At 36.6% G+C, this 23,446-nt stretch overlaps 1 protein-coding gene across 4 annotated transcripts in view; it reads left to right on the forward strand.

Moving 5' to 3' along the window:
- The window catches only part of LOC100745435 (photoreceptor-specific nuclear receptor-like), a 31,733-nt gene that overhangs the window by 887 nt on the left and 7,400 nt on the right, over positions 1-23,446 (forward strand). Inside the window, exons 2-7 of one of the 4 annotated variants that reach the window (XM_024370824.2) lie at positions 359-1,243; positions 1,491-1,653; positions 8,816-9,242; positions 13,803-13,906; positions 14,377-14,409; positions 20,613-20,727. In XM_024370824.2, coding sequence (XP_024226592.1) covers positions 1,533-1,653; positions 8,816-9,242; positions 13,803-13,906; positions 14,377-14,409; positions 20,613-20,727 — 800 coding nt within the window. In that variant the 5' untranslated portion in view covers positions 359-1,243; positions 1,491-1,532. Of the gene's footprint in view, positions 1-48; positions 1,244-1,490; positions 1,654-8,815; positions 9,243-13,802; positions 13,907-14,376; positions 14,410-20,612; positions 20,728-23,446 lie in introns of those variants that run through there. The other 3 variants (XM_033323415.1, XM_024370823.2, XM_033323416.1) reach the window with 3 other exon arrangements.

Consider the following 23,446-nt stretch of genomic DNA (forward strand, 5'->3'; position numbering starts at 1 on the left):
CTGAAATTTCTTCGTCTCTTATCGTATTTGTAATTGTCGCTCTACTGCGTATATAGATAGCGTGAAATAAATGTAGCTTCGATGAAAGAGTAGTAGACAGTTATATTAACTAAATAACTCTACAATCGATCTGTTTTTGACACTTCCAAATATACTCTGAAAATAATACAAAATTATAATCTGACACTATTGTAACATTTTTATTAATAATTTACGATGTGCTCTTAACGGAACGTGTCATTACTGGTGCAATAATCATCGTCATTCATAATTACGGAAAATTCAAACTGTCGTCGACCTTTATTTCATCAAGCAATCCTTCCTTATAAGAAGCCTCTTCTATCCTTGTTTTCACTAGCCGAAACCAAACCGTTCAGAGAGCAGTTTTTTAACGAGCAGCGTCGCAGCAGTGGATGGATCTGATTTCAGCGAGGAACACCGCGACGCTAGGTATCGTTCTATCCAACCCGATAAAGGAGAAGCACAGGTTGAAGCTACAAGAAAGAAAGCGAACAGAGGGTAGAAAGAGATGGAGAACGAGGTTTCACTACCACGTAGCCAACGATCAACAATTGCACGACGTTCAGTGGGCGAAGGTAGGCGTCGTCTCGTGACGGTGGAAGGGAGGGTGGGGGTTTTAGAGCTTTGGCCAGGCGTCAACCGATGCGAAGGGGTGCGCGCAGGCGCCGCGACGAGCGTCGTCGGCGAAGCGCCGCGTCAAACGTGCCGGCTATAGGTTAAATCCTCCCGCTCCTCGTTTTTGTTGTTTTTCCGGCGTTGCCTCCTGATCCCGCCTTCAAAAGTGCCAACGGACCAATCGGTGGCCCGTGCTCGCGGGACGCCCGATGTCGAGACACCTCTGCAAGCCACCAACGACGTCGACCTCCGGTGATACGGGACGATCGAACCTAGCTAACGTCGATCTCTCGCCGAGAGACACCGACTTCGAGACGTCATACGTCGTCGTTGCTCGAGCTGACGCGGTTCCATCGATTTCTAAGATTCTGTCAACTGACGAGCCGATCTGGATCTCCGAGACACGGAGGTTTTAGTTTCGAGGTAGTTTTCGTGGACCGTCGGGGTGAATCAGTGTTTCGTCAGAAGTTCCATGAGACTAAGTTTCGATGGGTGCTTTGTTTGTCAAAGTTTGTAATATTTTGAGTATGATACGAATTTGGACAGTTGAACTGTTGATGTGCGCGAGTGTTGAAGAGTGAACTTGATTATATAGTCTTGTAACTAGGTGAGGAAGATTTCATGATGTTTCATGGTTGATGGAGTTCTGATTGTTGAAGTTAAATATGGAATATGTGGAATAAGTTGTTTTCATTGCTAGTTTCGGATGTTAAGTCGTTTTGTGTTGGATATCGTTGGATAATAACGATTAGTAACTATTTAGTAATAATCGTTGGATAATAACGATTAATAACAACGATTCAGCTTGATATTTAATGAAATATAATAACGGTAGGTACTGTAATATGTTGCAGTATATTGCCTTTTATATAACGAGGAATGTTCGTTGATACACCATGAACGGAGCAACGTCGGTTACTACTTCGGAAGAACATCAGCATCAACATCAGCAACCGCAGAATGAACCACCACCGGAGCATCCGAGGAGCCCTACCAGCCCTTTGAGCATTCGACATGGTGAGTTGATATCAATTAATTATTTTGAAAGAAATGCACAATAAATGTTAAAATCGTACTATTTTCGATGATAGTTCGTTACAAAATGATTACATATAATTGAAAGACAAATCGCGAGACAGACGCGAATAAAGAAAGCTCAGCATGCATACAAGAAAAACATAACTGCACAAACATTCTTCATTCTATTGGTGATATCGGTGTAAAAACAAAATTCATATATATCTTTTTATTTTTAAGTATATTCTTTAATCTTTTCTTCAATTCTTACAATGAAAGATTATACTAACTTTCTTCAATTTAATCAAACATCATTATTGCAATCGGCCCACGAAAGAAATCATATTTTCTAATTTCTTAAACTAAAGTAACAACAAAATTCGTAACTGTTATTTCAGATGTGAAAATGTCGAACACAAATTCACTTCCGCGAACGAAAGAAAACATTGTAACATTTGTTTCAGGGATAGCAAATATTGCTTCTCAAAATTATTCGATACTAATAATTATCTATGTTTGTCGCTTCTAAATCATCGTTTAACGAATACTAGATCCCTCGTACGTTTATAAATGAACGACTACATTAATGCATATGCAAGAGACAGGCTACGTATATAAATCAACGCCCGACGTAGTTTTATGCGAATCGTAGTTCTAGGGTGGCAAGTGGAAAAAGAGGGTGCAGCGTGGCCAACGAAATTATGCCATTAGAGTAATCAGATTTCTAGTGACCCGAAGAATTTAGTACTACATGATTTTTCTACGTGTTAAACGAAAAAAGAAAAATCATAGTTTCTTTATGCATTCGAATCAGATAACAAAGACACAAACTTATTTTTATTAATCCAATGATCAATATTTTTATTAAATATTACTATTAAATTTTACTATTAAATATTCTTTTAATCTGTTTATTTCTTGCACAAGAATTCTTTTACTTACGGAATTTAAAATTAATTTTAATGATATGGAATTAAAAGCATGAATCAGTTTCGACTAGGCCAGTTTGTATGTTTAATACAATAATATTTTTGCACATTAAAGACGGAAGATTACTGAATAAATAAGTTATCACTTCCAATATATTGACAAAGTTTTATTTTCAAGGTAGTGAAACTATGATAGTAAATAATCTTTTTTAATTAATATGTTTTGCGTCGCATCTGTCATTTGCAATACTTGTTTTAACCGTAAGCAAAAAATTTCTGTATTTTAATTTAAAATTATGCTTTGAAAATATCCCTGTACCTGAAAAAAGTGATAGCTTGATCTAAAATTTTAATTTATAACGTGTCAGTAAACTTTGATTTAATTTTAAATGTAATCATGTCGGGCCCAAGCCTTTAAAGGTCCAAACCTTTTACAAGCTCTTCAAATACCTTACTATGTATATTAAACAATTCACACCTATAGAACAATTATATAATACGAGTAAAATAACGTATAATATACGAGTATAATAACGAGTAAAATTATATTCGGTATTGACGTTTCTGCTATCAGCTAGGAACTAGAAATATTCGCGAAAAGGTTATAACAACATTTAATATATGTATAAAAAAGATGTAAGTACTTTCACGTGATAGCTAAGGGATATCTATCATAAAAAACGTAATTTTATATGATCTAACCCCAACCTGAAGTGTGAAAATTCCTTACATTTAATAACTTTTAACATTAACATAATTTTAAAAAAACATTGAATATAATCTGTATTTTTTATATAAAAGATTCAAATAATATTAAAAGTTGATTTGAAAATTAAAATTTCATACGTTTAATCTAAAAATTACAAAATTTCTTCAAAAATACTTATACATTCGAATTCTGTTTTAATATACATATGCTATATTTGAAGTTTAAGAAATAAGATTACACAACTTCATCATTATTTAATTAAGTACTTTCAACAAATATCTTCAAAATCCCCACTTTCGACTACCGTAATCAACACAACAATATATCTTAAACTACTTCATCAAAAAATGAAACAACCCTAATACCACTTTTAACAAACTCCTTAAAATAAAACCTACCAATACTAAAAATTCTGCTCACCAAACACACCGAGACGAATTTGAGCAGACGTTTGAAATCGCGATTCGCTTCCGTGCGAGACACCATCGCAGACGTGGTCGGTGTCTCCCTAATGCGGTAACAATTAGTCGAGATTGAAGGGTGCGAGGGTGGAAGGTGATCGAAGTGGTCGCGACCGCGCCGGTAGTTACGACACCCCTTTTTTCCTCCAAGCTTCTCGGCCAACGTCCCCTTTGCTGGTCGTCATTTCGCGCGCTACCCCACTCCCATTTCTCGATGATCCCATAATACGGGGGCGCAGGTGGCGCCTTGCCATCCGCCAGCATTGATATGCTAATGAAATTTGACGCCCCTGCTTTCGTCCCGCGTTATACACACACGTATTCATCGCGAGACTCGCGTATCGCGCGCTGGTCACCATACGGCCGCATAATAATTTTTCTCTTCTCTTTTAACCCCTGGCAGTTGCGATGGCATTTCGCGAGCTACCATCGAGATTCGATTATCTTGATGGTGTGTGCTGTTGCGTACTGAACAGAGCTAGAAAGAAGGCAAGCGAAAGAAATGTGAATTCGATTGATAGGTTCATCTTAATCACACATGTATTTTTGGGTATAGAATATATATATTTGTAGATGATGGTTGGTTGAGTTGTTATTTAAATGACGAGATAACTCGATGTTGAAACCGTCAATTATATTTTAAAATAATAAATAAAAAGAAATTATGTTCGCTAAGACGCTCATACTAACGGATTCGCTAAAGACAGTATACAAATCGCTAATAAGATCGCTCAAGACTGACTGATCAAAAACTAGTCGCCTAGCGATCGCGTTCGTTTATTTATACTAGTCGGGGAAGTACCGAATAATTTAAATTCGTCTCTGTTTGACGGTTGCACGTAGCAGCGACATTGTTTTTCCCAGAGTTTATTATTACATTATGTGCATCCTAACGATATTGATACTCCGAGGCAAAACAACATAATTCGAATTGTTCTCTAACTCATGCGCCGCTACATATCTATATGACAACTATAGTATTCGAGAGATATTGCTTTATATATTTGTTTATAATAGCGTCATTGAATTATTTTTTATTTATTTTATAATTTTTTTATTTATTTTATGCCAATTATGCTATTTATTTTATTTCTATGCTAAGTAATACTAACAAGTTTAGTAATAAAACAAGTAAAGTTCTCAACAAGTAAAGTACATCAATTTTGTGAATTATAAACCTTATCATTGTCTGACTCAATACAATAGTAACTTATAAAATTTGGCTAATAGCATTAGCTCAAATACAGTGTACAAAAGGGTACAGATAAGTGGGACCTCCTATCTTTACGTCATCCTGCTAGTTTCGTTTTCAGTTGTGCATAGTATGTGGATCGCAACTACTACGAGAATTTGTGGAAATTCCTGATCAACAAAGTTGGATGAATAGTAGAATCGACGTTAGTTGTGTCGACTGCGGAGGATTATGGTGAGCCTTAGAAGTCGTTTGGGGAAGAGTGAAATCTGTGTTCCAGGGGTGGATGGTATTGTGACGGAGGATTTATTGGAGAAAATTAGATTGATAAAGTGGGAGAGTCTTGGGTCTGATTATTCTTGGCGGAGGGTTTAGGATAAAAAGGTTTAGCCAGCTTTAATCAATCCTTTTGATGTCTGTTTAAAATAAAATCTCAAAAATGAAACTATGGTGTGAACTACCGGAGAATAGTAAATTAACAAATTTCGTAATGAAATTATATTGATTACAAAAATTCTTACATTAATAAATAAAAAAGTAGCCTACTTTCAGGCTTCTTATTATCATATTCAAAATAAAATAAAATAACACAATGATAAACAGATAAAATAAAATAGGAAATATACAAATATAGATATGTATCTTCTAAGTCGCGTGGCATTGTAGAGGGATTAAAAGTGAATCGATAAATAAAATAGAATTCCCATTGATTCACATATCGTAATTCGTGTCTCTCTGTACGCGTACGCCGGGATTAGGGTGTTAACGAGATCGAAAAGCCGACACGCTTAGGATGTTACGTGAGTCGCATTAATAAGATCGTTTCGAGTTCATCCCTCGTAACCGTAACGACGAAACGATACGATTGAATTCTTCCTGATGTAGCCGGATCACGCGTGTCAACGAACGATTCAGACGTGCTCCATGGCTTTGATCATTGATTACGATTACAGATATGTATTTGTTTAATTTGATACTATAAGAGGTCATCATGGTACAGTCAATTCGCACTTTAAATTCATCCTTACATTTCTTGTCACGTGTGCAGTAAATAATGATTTCCTTCTTACGATAATTTTTACGTAATATAGCATATATGAAACCAACATGTATTTTAAATAAATTTTTATTATATTATAAAAATGACACCTTAGAAACTAATTTTAACAACTTAATCTTAAATTAGGGAACTCGACTATTACAGACATGAACTTCCCAACCTACAGACTAGTCTGTACATACCTTTCAATCTTCTTCAAACCTATACTATAGTTCCCTTCACTTTCTAATTCCAAACACTTTATTATTAACTCTAATTAGACCTAATTTGTTCTTTTAAAATTGAAAATATATTTCGAATATATTACGAATTTTGAAACAAATAGTGAGTTAACCAAGTAAAGAAATTAAAAAGGTAACAAGTTAATGCCCAAATAGAATACAATGATCGAGATGAAAGGAATCCGCTTAAATAATCGAATTAATCATTCAAAGAATATTCCCAAAAATCGATCTCTAATTCGAACAATTCTTCCTCCTCATACAAGAACCATTCGACCGATTTAATTTTCTTTTTTTTTTAAAGAATAAGTGCAAGCACCAAGCGCAATCTGTCGTTGAATGAGCTCGACCTGAAAACGATTTTAAATAACTCTGCGGACTAGAGTACGGTTAAATTATTTTGTACTGTATTAGGAACGGGACCCTAACCTGATATCGACCTGTTGTCGATTCGCATGGTAATTCAAACGGATCCTATCTGACCCCGCGGCATTAACGAGACCGGAACGAGTTTTCGATCGGGTACGATACAGCCGACAAATACGATTCCGGGGAGATCTCGCGCCTCGTCGGGGCTGCCAGCGTGACTAATAAACTCGAGTGGAGAGGCGAAATCACATTTCGTTGATCACGCAGATGTTCGCCGGCCTCCGATCTCTTTGTATTTCCATCTTTCAATTAATATCGTTAACGTGTCACGCGGTGACAGTAGAATTTAGTTTCCTTCGAACCGGAAGCACGTTTAGACGTTCCTTCTTCGCAATCAATTTGGATGTTCGTAGTACAACCTGATTTTATAGTCGTAACAGGTGAATGTTATTAAAATAAACTCCGTTTTGTTGAAATTATGAATGTATTTATCCATTACGCTTACATTTATCACGGAACAGGTGAAAGAATACGAGTAATAGGAAATTGTTAAGCAATTGTTATTGAGAAATATTGTGCAAAATTTTATTTTAATGGAAATTCTTGTCTAATGAACCGTTTATTAAGTTTAAACTTCAAGTAGATAAAAGATACGAAAGTAATTGTTACCTCATAATCTTTATAGAATTTGGATTCTATGGACATTTTCAGTTTAATAAAGCGTTTCATTCATTCGAAGATAAAATGTTATAAAATGTTATAGTTAAAAACATATCAACATAATACTTCTAATATAAATGATAACTAATTGTAGGATTTTTGGTAACACATTTTTTTATCTTTTATTCTATGGCACTTAGTACGGTTTCACGACCAAAATTGATTCAGTATTTAAGACAAAAAAAACAGAAAGGAGAGAGTAGTTAAAGGATACATTAAGCAAAGTAGCACTTTGTATTCTCCCCATGACAAAATCATCTCGCCTTCCGCTTTCGTCTACCTTCTTCTAAATATTTATGCCGTGGTTTTTAAGAACTCATTTCTCGATGTAAATACTGTTTGCCTCGCGATCCAGTCGGTAAGCCTTAAGGGATAGAAAAAAGAAACCATGAGCCTCATGGGAACAGAAACCACAACCTCAATCGTGTGAAGATTCTACCAGAAAGATTGGCAAATAATATTAAATAATAGCAAATTGCACATTACTATTTTTCTAGCGATAAATTATCATAATTTCTTTTTGAAGGAACCTAATATATCAAATAAAAATATTTCAAAAATTTCAATTATTTCTTATATTCGCCTTTTTATTAACATTACTAGTAATATTATAATTTTATATTCTTTTTCTTATTAATATTACTAGACTACAGATTCGATAATCGTGGAAAGTATTGATAATCGCTTTATCTTCGGCCATTTAATCAGCTACAAATCTTCAGAATACCCACAAACTGTCCCGTAAATCGTTCCTGGCGAACCATAAGACCTGCGCAGGAGTCGTGGGCATACAATTATTTTATGTACATTCCTGATCCCCTCCTCGTGAGAATCAATCAAGGGTGCAACCGGTGATATAAGCACACGAAGGAGATTTCCGGGATTAGACGAACGTAACTGCCATCTGATCGAATAGGATGAATCAAAATCGATCGTGGATCATAAGCCCAGACCATAAATCTGAAGTTGCTCCACTAAAATCCTACAACTCAGAGCTCTCATTTCGTTCTTTTACTATTGTTTTTATTGGTAGCTTAATAAACAAATAAAAAATTTTGAACATTATTATTTTAAGGATTGAAGGCTACGTCGATGCATCTGTTTAATAAAGTTTCAACAATTGTGTAAAGTCTGGTCACCTGGCAAAAGAAATCTGATTGTGAATATTGACTTTGAAAGCAACAATTGCCTGTCAAATATTAAGACAAATATTATAAGTATCGAGTTCAGCACTAATTTAACTTAAGTTGGCTAGTCACGCTGTATACTAATTTTTTTACTAAAAATACATTTGTAATAAATATCTTGTAATTTCTATTCAAATTTTACCAATGCTCATGATAGTCGAGTTTCGTTACAGCGTTAATGAAATTTTCAAAAGATTTTTCTAACAAGTGTTCAAACATGACTTACTGTATTATTATATCAAAAATTAAATATTCCTTCGAACAACTGTGCTCGGACGACAGAAAAAGTTAACTGAAAAACCATTTGTTTCCAGACTCTGGCGAGAGCAGCGTAATCTCTCCAGGATTACCAGAGCGTTACAGTCCTTTGGGGGCGACAGGATCGACCTCGAGTCACGATCCTTACGCCTCGAGGTCTGTTCAAGAATGTCCGGTCCCCCTTTGCAGAGGAATACCCACGGATTTCCCACTTGCGAGATCGCCATACTTAACTGCTTTGGGAAACGGACATCCTCATTTGTTGGGACAAGTTCAGCAGCAGCAGCAACAACAACAGCAACAGCAGCAGCAGCAGCAACAACAACAACTGCAACCGCAACATGGCAGCAAACCACCACGCAGCCTTGGCTTGATATGCGTGGTCTGCGGAGATACTAGCTCTGGGAAACATTACGGAATTCTCGCTTGCAACGGATGCAGTGGTTTCTTCAAAAGAAGCGTGAGGCGGAAGCTGATATATAGGTGAGTTCAATGAAGAACTTTAGAAATGTGTATTTGATTTTGTGTCTTTCGAGTAAGCATGAATGAGATCATTATATAATTACGGAATTATATCATCGGAGATTTCATCACTGGAGCTTCAATAGACAAGAATAAATTCTTTTCCTTCATAATCTCATTCGTATTTACTAGAAATATATGCTGCTTATATATTACAGTTTAAAAAAGTGTTGTGTTCAACAATAAGTTACTCTTTCAAGCGCACAGCTTTCCTACATTTATAATATTCCCGATTCAATGTGAAACCAATATTTTTATACTATAAATTACTGAATTCTACCGAATCAACAGATGAAGCTAAACACTCCAATATTAAATTGGAAATTTTAATGACTATATGAATTGCTTCAAGTAACATTCAAATATTAGGAAACAAAACCAGCAAATAAATCTTTTCATCTCACATAACACCTACTATATAATACTAATTCCGAAAGTCATCGATGCAACCAACTCGAAACTTTTTCCGAGAAGCTCCCTATAAGATTGCAAAATCTCTGGTCTTCTATCAGATAGAAATTAGTCAGCGGATCCTCTTACGGCGTTTAATGTCAAACTGTTCAGCCCGTGGCGCCATGTGGTCCGAGTCGAGTGGGCTCATCGTAATACCGGGCAACAATGCGGAACGGCATAATGTTGAACCCTGGAGGACCTATCCACCTAACCCGCCGCCCTGTGTATACGACGTACTATTACCATCCCCTGGGAACGGCCATCCATCTCCATCGGATCCCTCTCAGCTCGGAATCGCTGTCTGATACGCTCGATCCGTTTTACACGGGGCCACGTACGAGCCCACGGAATGTCGGCTCGTGTGTGCGTGCATCCCTTTGACTACGTATACGTGACTATCGATAACAGGCGTCCATAGGTGTGCGCGTTAAGCCTGTCGAAGAGATACACGACGCAAGGATGCTCGATATACAAACTATTAACCCCGTCGATGCTCGGAAAATAAATGTTACAGCTACGTCGCTTTGAGCACGTGACTAGACTGCGAATAATCTTCAACAATGACTACGGAGTATTCTTGGGTATATCCCGAGATTTTTGAGTCGTTTCTTTCTTGATAGGCAGATGTTTGAAAATTTGAAGGAAGGTTTCATATGGTTTGAGGATGTATTGTGATCATTTTGTGGGAGATACTAGATGTTTCAATGTTTATTCATAATTTCAGAGAGATGGGGGATTTGTGAAAAACTCAGAGAGATTGAGAGGTTTGAAGGGAGGTTTTGCACGATTTTAGAAATAATTTCACGATAATTTTATTTATGGAACTAATAATTAATTTATTAAATAAAAGGATTGCAGCTACTTCAGTTATATTTACTCTTGATTATGTCTTAATCTTTTTAATCTTCCAATTATTCCTGATACCTAGTTGGAACATTTTTATTGTCAGTCAACTACGTATCCTCCATCATCATAGTATTTAAAAGGTGAAAGAAATCTCTATTTAGAGTATATTTTTTATTGTATTCATAAAAATATGAATTTTCATAAATATCAATTATGAATTGCATTTAATATGCAACTGAAATGAAATGGAAACTACGTAAACTTATGAATCAACTTAATGTATAGTTTTGTCACAATGTAAAATCGGATCGAAAATCGACTATTTTCGCCACGTGTCTTTTCTATTCGAGAGCGTATCCCATTGCACCAACTTTTTATTCTTCATTATCAATTCCTGTCGAATGGTCGTAACGCGGTAAAGATTGAAGAGCCTCCGCACAGATAACCAATTACTAGTAGAGGGGAACAGAACCACGACAGATGCGTGTCGATGCGATGCACCGTAGCGCGGCGGCGTACCAACCATAATCGTCAGATTAAAGTCCAACTTCACGGATCGGTTAGATACAATTAAATAGATCGTGCATGATGCAGATTGCGTGGAAAGTTCGCACCAACTCCCATCGGGATACACTCGAATTTTGCGAGCAATAGATGTTCCATGCTGTGACCGATAAACGAGTGTTTTTCTTGTCGACGACATTACTGGCAGATTTCTATTGATATGGATATTAAAATATATGTATCAGTCCTTCATACAATGGCTATGAAAGGAATTGGCACACCATTGTATTTACTATAGCATTAAAATATTAATTTGAACCAAACGTATTAAATTTTGTATCATTTACTAGCATTTGCATATCGCTACAAAAATTACATATTATGAAAATGAAGTACATAGAACCTGATAAATCATTAGAAAATAAGGGTATGTGCTAATATTGTATTTATTGTATATTACGTTCTTCGTCCTTAACTTAATCTCTTTCGGTAGTTAATATTTATGAGCCGAAACGTACATCAATTTCTAACATAATATCAAAGCTTCAAATTTCCTTCATTCTCAAAAATGACAACTCAACCATATTGCCCACATTTCTTGCTTCCACTATTGTATAGCGATGATCATCAGTGAAACCATTCTTCATCGGATTTCTAAATGTTAGGGGGAAAGGTCAAGTCATTGAACGATCCGTAGTCGCGATCTCCGGGCGTGATAACAGGCAGCACATGTTTCCGGTAACTCGATGAGCCAAACAATGCCGGTTAAGAAAAGAATAGAAAGATGCGTAAATAAATGTATGATGTGGTTCTGAAGCATGAATGCCGAGGAGGGCCGAGGGTGATGTATCCCCCGTTGTTGCACGGGCCAGAGGCGGCACAGCGAAGGCTCGCTGGGGTGTGAACGCAAATCAATTTGCGAGAGGAACCCCGCTGGCACGGCAACACGCAGCCACCCTTCGGTGCCCTTCGTGTTCCACCGCCTCGGGACAAGATAGTTCCAGGACGGTTGCCGCGTCCTTTCGTCGCGCCGCTGGATCAAGCCGCCTCCTTGTGAGTGACGTTAGTTAAAATCGCGCTAACAGAGCCCCGGGAATCGATCGACCGCCCTGATCGAGCCCCGGGCAACTACCATCGAATTACTACCGTGGACATCTTTTTTCTGATTCGTCTGTCCATGGGAACTGGGAATTGTTTACAGGAAGGCATGCCTTTCGTTTGAACAGTTGTGATTGGTAAAAATGGATATGATTGATAAAGAAGAAGTTATCCTTTAATACAAGGAAAGAACGAAAAAATCATCTCTCTCAGTTGTTATCTAACAACCGATTATCTTTGCACATGCACATTCTACACATTTATCGCTAGTATTCTATATCTTTCCCTTGATACAACTATTCCCAAGATTTGGACAAGTCTATCAAAAACGTTAGATGACTATGCATCCTTTGTTTACACGATTACTTTTTGATAGTCTCAGATACTTTCTCAAAATACTATTCTTTCATAGATATAACATTTTAGATCAAAAATATTGTTCGTTCGTTTGACTAAATCGTATAATATTTGAATATATTTGAATGAATTGCGGTGGAATTACGATTGGATGGAAAAAGGAACGATATTAAATAGGTGTATATCACTTGAATATCTAAGTTAAAATTTGAATTATTAAATATTAATGTTTTTTTACCTCCAGCGCTCCAATTAAATAGTGAACATTATTTCTTGAAAGAAGTTTGATGTTTTAATATCTACTTCGATACTTTACTTTAGGAAGTTGCTAAAGTTACTAAATCTTTAGAACACTGACAATGAGTAGGTATCTATTAAAACGTTAAATTTGAAAATCTATTAAATGATTCTCAATACATATAAGAAAGAGTGAAAATACGAAATATGAGTAAACGAAATATGTCTCTGTACACGGTAACCATCCACAAAAACTGCAACGAATCACATTAATTTCTACGTCGAACGATTCGCGTTATGCAGAAGAAAAAGAAAAGTAGAAGTGATTGTAACCCCTAAGAAACGAAGCACCACGAGGCTACCGCTGGATTTGATGAAATTAAGAGGGATAAGAAGAAAGTACGTGACCCCGAGCGGTAGCCTCTTTACGTTAGTCAGCTCAACAGGATAACCGGGTTAGCTGAACAATGAAAGTAATCGAATTTAACGCCATCTCCTGAGTACACAGCCAGGATTTCCGGCAAGTGCGCTCGAAATTTGTCGTCTTTTCGAAAGGGACAACAGCCATCAAGTTACGATAGTCGTCGATGAAACGTCGTCGTCAAGGATCGATCGATTTCGACAACCGAGAGAGCTTTTCCACCAATAATGGCAAACGATGTTTTCACCTCATAATTCTTCTTCATTTTCAATCTACTGATACTCGATATGAAAATAAATCGTACATAATTAAATTGCTATATAGATGAGTGTAATAATGGAAATTGGAGGTATATGTAAAATGAAAATTTTTTTTTAGAGAGAAATCCTTCCGATGAGAAATTAAGAAAAAAACAAATTAAGAATAAGAATGAAAATTTTAAAACAAAATTTTCACTTAAGCTATCTTCGAATTTCGTTTAATGATTATAATATTAATAAAATTGATAAGTTAATTGTTGGAGAAGTATTCGGGAGTACACAAAATTTATGGAGGTTCTTTGTTTTTAGAACCTTCTTAAATGTATCGCAAAATTTTATGTTCAGATGTCAAGCCGGTACTGGAAGATGTGTTGTGGACAAAGCTCACCGAAATCAATGTCAGGCATGCCGTTTGAAGAAATGTATGCAGATGGGAATGAATAAAGACGGTGAGTAACTGAATTAAATATTAGGGGAGATATTCGATAAGCACGCGATTCATTTTATCGTGAAAATTACCTCATATCTTTTATGTACTTCGTTTTAGTCCTTATTCCTCATTATAGATTAGTATAAGAAACAATATTCGGCGAATTAAACGAATAATCTATATTTTACACATTAATGAAATGATGTAAAATTTTAAAGAATATTGTAAAAGTTGACACATTTGGGATAACTTCGTGCGAGGAATAATTCGCTTCCTGAGCAATAAACTTCCATTTTCTTCGTCGAACCAATGAAGTTGTTCAAAATGTTCAAATATGATGGAAAGCGTAAACAGTAAACCTTCAGAATTGATTTTTAGATAAAACAAAAAACAATTCTGTGAACAACGAATAAGTTTTCTTCTTTAAACAGCGCTTGAACTTAACTCGTTCTAAATAGAAACTCATTTTTTTTTTGTTACGTTTTAAAGAACATGTCTCTTCCACTTCATGGATGCTGTATGGTGAGCATAAAACAATTACTTTCCTCTTAATCGACTTATGCGAGTTAATTAAAGTGAATTGAAAAAAAGTGCCGGTGTCTTTTTAAGGAAACTTCGAAAAAATGAAAAATTAATTTTCTTTGGGATAAAAGCATCCATGTGTAAATTAGAAATCAAATATCTAAAACCGACTGAGTTTAAAATCTCAAATTTCATATCATAATTTATTTAGATCGTCAATAAAACTCTCCAAAATATGTAATCCCTATAAAACATCAAAAACATAAAAAATCCTACCAAAATTCAAGCCAAAAGAAAGATTTTACGAATCATTTACATTTATTTTGCTCAAACATTTATAACATCCAAGATACCATTATTCCAGCGAAACTCCTTTTATAATAAGTAATGTCTGCAAAAGTATGTATATTTCATATACATACACACTTACATTTAACATCCACTAACTCGTTTGTGTAATTAAATAAAGAAATATATGTATCTAAGCTAATGAGAAAAATTCCAAAAGACTTTTCTTGAATTGTTAAGAAAATTCCACGCAAATGATTTAATTTTTAAAATCAACAAACATGTACCCAGCATATCTTTCTTCTGTGGTCTTCATATCTTTCAACATCTAAAACTCAACTCTAACGTTTACCAAAAGACGTTTTACCAAAAGATACTTCACATCAACTTTGTCGACACAAATCGCGATTTTCGGAGCAAAAGAAAAATATCTCTCTCTCTTTTTAGAGGGTTGCCAATGCATCTCACCGGCTATCGATATATTAGATTATCTATTTCCGCAGGTAAACCCGTATTGTGGAAATCAATCAACGGCACGTTTTCTCTTTTCTCTTCGTTGAAGAGCGGAATTCGAGCGAGGGTCCTTTATGTTCGCGACATAAATAACTGGATAAAGGCGGAGCGATTGGCACGGGGTGGTTTGGTCCGCTTTGGCGGCACCGTTCGATTCAACTCTTAATGCCTTCTCAGCCAGCGAACAGGCGCACCTGCCACGGCAAAAGAGCATTTCCCCCTTTTTCCAACGTTGTTCCACCGTCTTCCTTTTCTTTTTTCTTCCGTCGCGTCGTCCCCGCGGAAACTCGTCCCGCGGCGCGCGCCAACTTTCTTATTGCCGAACTTGACGTCGTAAGAAGAAATACTTCCAATTGGATTCTGGTTCCCTTGGCGACCGGTACGATGACGTTTCTATGGAACGTCAGTCGTTTCCCCGGGAAATTAGATTGCCCAGCGTCGGGAGTTACGCTTCGCGATGAAGACCAAGATATTTCGTAAACTTTCGCGATTTCATCTTCCGATATATCAGTTTGTGTGGTGCTATTTTTCTGCAAGCAATTGATGTACATAGATCATTGTTTGATTAATATCGTTTTGTAGGTGCCTCTGCTTGCATCGTGAATAATTGTTTGCCATGATGTTGCTATTCTATTATAAATTGGTATACAGGAAGGAGATTATTTTTACACTTTTGGTATTAATTTTGTTGATGGTTATCAACGTGGGAGTGGGCGGGGGTGAAGTAGGAACGAGACAGAACGATGTGGAGAAAGGATGGCGAAGAGTGTTTCGTCCAGAACTAGAGAATGATGCTAGAAATACTAGAGAACTAATCAGTAAGTGATAGAAATTGTTGAAATGCGGAAAGGGGGTTGTTTTCATGGTTTTGATACTAATTTTGTTGATAGTTACGTTTTTAGAGGCACAACAATTTTCTAACTGATCTTTAAGGGATAGAGACAAAAATTTCAGTATTTTCCCTAATTTCATGTGACTTTAAATGGTTTCATTTTTTATACCTTTTTTTTCCACAGATAAATAAAACCACGTATTTCAATACTTCTGGCAAATTTTACTTTCAACGATATGTTATTAAAATTTGTTTTTTTAGTCGCCGAATGACATAAACGTCGGAACATCAACAAAAATGGATTTATATCTTCCTTGGAGAAAAAGCTAATAACGTTCGCAAAGCTTCTCTTGATGATGTTATATTTTATAATATCATAATATTAATATAAAAATACCAAAAATTATTCAATCAACTAAATACATCGAATCACTCAATATATTCAATCAATATATCTAAAATCGTTACCTGTATTGATATAATCATTCAATAAAAATATCACACTTTAAACACATTTTCCATTTCCATCAGGCGGAATAATCAAAAGTCCAGGTAACCGATCTACCATCCCGTCCATTTATCGATGGCACGTCGTTTCTCCAGGCGTAATTCCTCGTAATTACAATCGTTAATTCTTCTCGTTCGATAAGCAGAGAAACTTCTCTATCCGGTGTGAACCCTTCCCATGGTGCTGGCGTCTACGACATGTAGTTTCACACCAGGGAGATAAACGCCCTTTTACAGATCGTTTCACTCTCATTTGCGTGAAGCTCACCGTGGGAGGTCTGCCTCCCTTTTTCACTTTGCTTCTTCCGCATTTTCTGTCCCTTCCTTTCTCGCCCACCGTTATGACACAATTTGCTGTGCTCTCTTTCTCTGTACGCCTCCGCTAACGGATTCCTTGTCATCGTGCGATACACGCGCGTCCCTTGAGCAGACGCGAGGAAAGGGCGCGCGCCAGACAACGAGGAGCGCGAGGATTTTTGCGTACAAGGATCGGTCGCACGTTGCATACGTTTATTTCCCCCAATTAACCCTTCGGGGCTCGGCGACGGCCACGCGACCGTCGCTAACGACCGCGGTGTTTACGACGCCCGACATCGTTTTCGCCCGTCGCGGCCAACCGCACTATTCTCTGCATGCGGCATGTCTTCGCCGCGTGTTTCATGTTTTGCCGCTCTGCATACGCGATTTTCATCGGAGGCCAACCGCAACACGCGGTAGCGATCATTCTAACGGTTGATTTGTGTGTGGTAGATCGAGCAATGATAATTGATATCCCTTCGTTTGAAGATAGATGAAAATATAATTTCAATATAAAATTTTAAGTGAAACAGCTCTTCTATAAAAAGACAGGAAAAACAGAAACGTGTGTAGAAGTGGTCTATCTTTCACCTACGGTGTTCATATGCGTATACATTAATTATAAAACCACCCTGTATTAACATTTTATAAAACTTATCAACAACATAATGTCACAGCGATATCCGAAATCTATTTCCAAGTTAGAAGTTCTCGAGTGAAGTCTCCCTCTAGTGTCCTTAAGTATCCACAACACCTCGAATCGCCGGTTGATGCATTAAAAAAAGAAAATCAAAGGCACGTGGAAAAAGAAGAAAAGAGAAGAAGACAGAGGAAAAAAGGAAAAGGAAGGGGGGTGTGTGAAAATAAGCGGACTGAAGAGTTAAAAAGACAAAAGGGAAAGCACGACGCGTTACACACGCGGACAAGAAAAATTTCCCGGGGACGCGACCGGCGGAAGGGCGTTTATCTTTTCCACCGGCAGGGTAAACGAGAGAAAAAGTGAGAGAGCGAGGGCGAAGCAAGGGAAGAAAGCTCCGGGAACAGAAAAAAACGAGAGAGACAGAGGGCCGGATGCAAAAGGCTTGACGAAGTAGGAGGATCCTATTAAGCCGCTCAGCAGGCAGCACGACGCGTAGGTAAAGTGAGCCGCGGCACGCTTTTTATTATTACGAAATTACTGTGCACCCGTGCCACGCTAAAAAGGGGGAAGCTGGAAAAAAAAATTCTGCTGGCCATTACACACCACTGAGTGCCCTAATCGCAACGCCATTAGCATGTGCCCGACGTCACGAGTCTTCCCTCTTGGGAATGGAAATGGATGGAATCGTCGCGTCTTTGTGGTACAGCCTTTGCGGAAAGTCGAAGATGTTGACCATCAGTATTTCCTGCTTTGAGACACGCTTTTCGAATGAAGATGGAAATTTTCAGGTGTTTTTTACCGACAGGGGAAATGTACGCTAACATTTATAAGCGTTGGAACACTTATACAGTGGCTCGCGAAAGTATTTGGACATTTTTAGGTACTTTTAATGAATATATTACGTGTTTTATACGAACATTTCGAAACTTCATTAGTACTGTACGAGGCTGGACTATGTACATATCATGATTATATTGGTAGAGTTTGGAAGAAATTTGTGCATGTGGTAAATGATACTGGTTAAACTTCTTTATATTTTCTATCTAATTCGTTTCAAATTTCTTTGATCAGATTTAATTTACCATTTCCCTTTAATTTTTGCAAATATGTAGTTTTTGCGAAGCTTTGCTGATTTTTTAGGATTAACAACGATTGCTAATTTTTCAATTATCATTATTACATCATCGAACATGGTGCACTGGTAAATGTCCATTTTATGTTTTGAGTAATTTGGTTCCCCACATTATTCGAAGGCATTTCTGAACGTAACAAAGATAAACTAATAAAAGGAGAAAATAGGTGCAGTATGTTCTTCATTCAATGTTATTAAAATATAAATATTCGTGTTATAACTTATTATGAATAACCTTTTGTTGATTTGCCCTCTATAGAATACCAAAAACAATATTGTTTCTTTCGCAGTTGTGTAAATATTTTATGATGCTCTTATCAAACCACACTGTGTGACAATACGAAGAAAGGAACTTAAACATAAATCGCCACACCTTCTACATCAAAATTTAAATTGAAGTCACTAATATACAATCTTTCGCTTTTCTACTTATGTTAAAATAGAACACTCCAAAATTCCAATTCTCATTTTGCCACTCCATTCCTTTTTTCTATTTATCTTACGATTCAGTTTTATACCAGAACACCCCAATATTTTGTCTATATTTGATATGCCAATATAATCAAAATTTAAATTTTGATATTTAACACACCATTTTTAATTTTCCTGCTTATCCTAAAATTCACTTTTGTAGTGAAACACGCCAAACATCAAAAGAATAATACTTTGTCTTTATTTCACCCCTTAATGTATCCTTATTATCCTTATTGTGCCCCTAATATAATCATTTTCGAAGGTCAGAACGCCAAGTTAAGCATTAAGCAAACAAAGCAAAGCTCTTCTACTTCCCATTTCGATTTCGCGTATTAATTCAATCCTGATGAAAATACACGTCGCTGAAAATACGAGAAGGGAATATTACTCCATTTTCTGGTAGTCTACGGTGCATAAGGTTTCCAGAGGTGGAACCTCGTCTTCCGTTAGCTGGCAGCCGAATGGGAATTATCGAACGGCAATATATACAAACAATAAACGCGGCTGATTCCTACACGTCTGTTAAATTCACGCTTGTCAGTCGCAGGCCACTGGCGTGATATAACGCTGCGTTACGTGAGTTTGACGAGAGGGTGGTGGCCAATCGTTTGTTCCCCGATTAATCTGGCAAGACTCGTCGAACCAGCGAACTCCACTGATATTTCAATAACCAAGAAACTCTACAGGGGAGAGGATATTCCATGTAACGAACACAGTGGAGAGACATTATCGAGAGACATACCATGAACGACGCTCGATTGTCTGGTTTAGTTGATCGTTTTGTTCTCTCAGAACGGAAACCTTGTTCTTGGAATTGCGCTATTGCATAATATTATACACGAACATTACTTAATTTTAGCTCAACTGGAAAACATGCATCGACGATTATACTGATAATACTTATAAAGGAATTATTATGTTAAGAACTAGAATTATCTAAAATTTAGTACCATGGTTCTTATAGGTCAATTACTATATTAAAAACTTCATCTATCTAAAAATTTAGATATATGTTTCGAAGCGTATAAAGAATAAAAAAATATTTGAAGTTGAAGTTTATTTACGGATTTAATAAATAAAGATCGTTTAGATGATTTATTAACTTTTTTTAATAGATTTCAGATATTTCTATAATTATTATTATTATATTGTTTCCCAAATATAGAACGTTTTTCAACGTAAAATATATAATGGCTTCCTCACCCCTTCTCTGATAAAAATACACGCCACTATTTTTATCTTCACGTTCGATACGTCGAAGGAAAACAATAATCTTGATCTGTTATCAATTTGTAAGGTTAAAAACCTCGAACAATATTGTTCGTTTTCTTGAGGATTGACAAGCAATTAATCACGATGTGTACAATTTCGCAAATTGTGCGCAAATTCCGAAAGACATTACGTTCGATGGCGCTGACTGAAGCGCGCGCGAGGCAGTACACGGAGGCGTGTAATTAATTCGTGGCTGCAATTAACGCCTGTTATCGACGTTACATCGAAGGTGTACGCTTCTGTTTCAGCTGTACAGAATGAACGGCAACCCAGAAACACTGCCACCATTAGACCAGAGGCTCTCGTCGAGATGGACCAGGAACGCGCGCTTCGAGAGGCAGCAGTAGCCGTCGGTGTTTTTGGGTAAGCCATTATATTTTATCCTTCGCCCTTTTAATTTGCAAATATTTGCTGATATGTGCAGCTTCACGTGGTTCTCAATAGAACACTGAATGGCTAAAATTATATCTCAAAAATATAATTCGAGTTCATACGGTAGGTAGAGAGCGGATTTTTGTGAATCTGTAGAAAATTTAAAGGAACATTATTCCATAAAATTCACATATGCAAAAATATATAGAATTTTGAAACTACAGTACTTGCTATGATACTTAGTGGATGAAATAAATCTTTGCCTATATCTGAGCTTCCTAGTTCATAAAAATATAAATTAGTATAGATATTAGCAATCTGATAATAGAGTTCTGTGTTTGAATAAATGGACAATCAAGCACTAACTAAAATTTCGTTCTACTAAATGTAGTTCAGACAAATAGAATTCTATAATAAAAGCTGCAATCAAAACTTACACAAACCAAGAATTATCTCTATAATTATCCAAGATCCTCGTTCCACTTCTTCGAACACCAAGATATATATTTTCACATATTGGATCCCGCGTTACGTGTATTTAGGTGACGCAAAGGCACGATGAATCGTCGAATGGATCCATGTGGTCAGTCATGGAGGGGGATTAAAGGTAACAGCGAGGGCTTAACGATCGATAATCGGCGATTCATCGGGAGCAACAACGATAAGAGCAAGAGAGGCGACGACGTTGTTGGCACGTTTGATCTTCTGCTGCACAGCAGCATACTTTTCGCCGTCGTGAGCAAGCGCGCTCGCGACACGCCACGCCGAGCGTGATCTATCATGAAAAATTACCTTTGACTAGTAGCCCGTGGCTGACCGTTTTTCAGGTAACCGAGTACTCAGGTTGGAACTAATGGAAAATCCATAGAGCGCCAAGGGGTGAACGTTAAAAGCGACAGCGAGCGTGCCGACGATGCTCGGCGTCGATAGCCGCAGCTTTCTCGAAATTATCGCCTTCTTTCCTCACCGTGTATCTTTTGATATGATTGCTCCAGTTTATTCTTCTATCATTAATGTTCAACTATTAACTGTAACAAATTGTAACTTGAATTGTTTCCTTTTAGCCTCCTGGCTATAAGCTTTTGCACATTTACTGTATTTGCTATAGCATTTAATTAGATCCAGTATATTAGTATATTGGCATAATAAATTTCGTATCATTTAGTACTGTCTTCACATGACTACAAGAATTTGATACTGTGAAAGTGAAATGTAGAAACTGATAAGAAAGACGAAAAATTTATTGAAAGATGTGAATACGTGTAAATACTTATTGCAGGTGTAGTTATTACTTAAATATATACTATATCTCGTGGTTATGCATACGATTATTCCTCTCAAGAATAGGATATTTGAAAATCATTGAAAAGAGATAACTCGGAGATATCTATCGTTCCTTAGATCTTAGAAAACGAGGGAAAAAGTTAGATATATATATCTCAAGATAAAAGATATTAAATTATTCGACATCACATCAAATTCTTTGCAGTAATATTTCTGAATGGATAGGATTAACCTATTAAGCAAGTCATCCTTTAATTAAAAATTAATGACGGAAGGTCAACTTCAGACTAATCGATTTTAATTGTGTTAAATATAAACAGAACATAATTCATTTTTAGCACGATATAATATAAAAACAGGAAATCCATAAATATTGTGTCCAAGAGATTGAAAAGCGACGAGTTAACTCATCTTTTCCCATTAACAGGTTAAAGAATTCCGTTCATTCCTACGCAATTATGCACGATGGTATAATTACTCTTTATGATATGTACGAACATGAAATAAAAGAAGAATTTTCTGCATAAAATGTTCGAATATTTTTAAAAAAGCTGAGTTACAGAGGTGGTAATCTGAAGCAGCATTGTACATGAGGTAACAAGCTTAATTTATAGACGGTTAAACGAAGTCAGCTGTACTGACTAATTTTGCAACGATTTATACACAGAGCATTACATTTCTTATATTCTGGAATCATAGAAAGATTGAGGCGATTCGTGATCCTGTAATTTCTCTATAAATAAACGCTTTGAAACAACACTACGATTTGATAATGTCAGTATGATCGTCGAAACAATCGATTACGGATAATTGTCTTTTGTTAAAACCGAAGGCGTACTGAAATCCAGATGAATAAGAAATTTATTTTAGTTTCGTATTTACGTAAATATCAGTCTTGGGTGACATCGTAGGATAGTCGCTAATAAGATATCTCGTGTAGTTTAACAAGACGTTTTATCCTTTCGGCCCTTTCTTATCCATTCGCGGCTATATCCGGATATAGATCGAATACTGAAATTGTGTAAGCTCGATCGAGCTTTATTTGCACGTTAACCTTCGATGATAGTGTTGGAAGCATTGCTGACCCACATTTCGGGGGAAATTTCACGGAAGGTGTAACACAATGAGAACAAGAGAAACGATATCGATATTATGGCCGAACGGAAGAATTAAATTTTTGCGTGAGCTAATTATAACACGCATGTTTCGCGTGAACGATATGATACTCGTTGAAAGGAATAAATGCTGTTTATTCCATTTATAATAAGTTAAGAAAAAATATGTAGCTGTACAAATCGGTACCAACGCGACTTCTCGTTAGTTATCGATTCGCGATACGTTCCAGAGCTCATAGAAGCTCTGTCATCGGAATTGTTTTAATTCGGTGCGATTGTTAATCCGCCTCGAAAAGCGAAGCTTGACACTT

This window comes from Bombus impatiens, unplaced genomic scaffold (genome assembly GCF_000188095.3).
Source record: "Bombus impatiens unplaced genomic scaffold, BIMP_2.2 scf_0969, whole genome shotgun sequence".
Taxonomy (NCBI): Eukaryota; Metazoa; Arthropoda; class Insecta; order Hymenoptera; family Apidae; genus Bombus; species Bombus impatiens.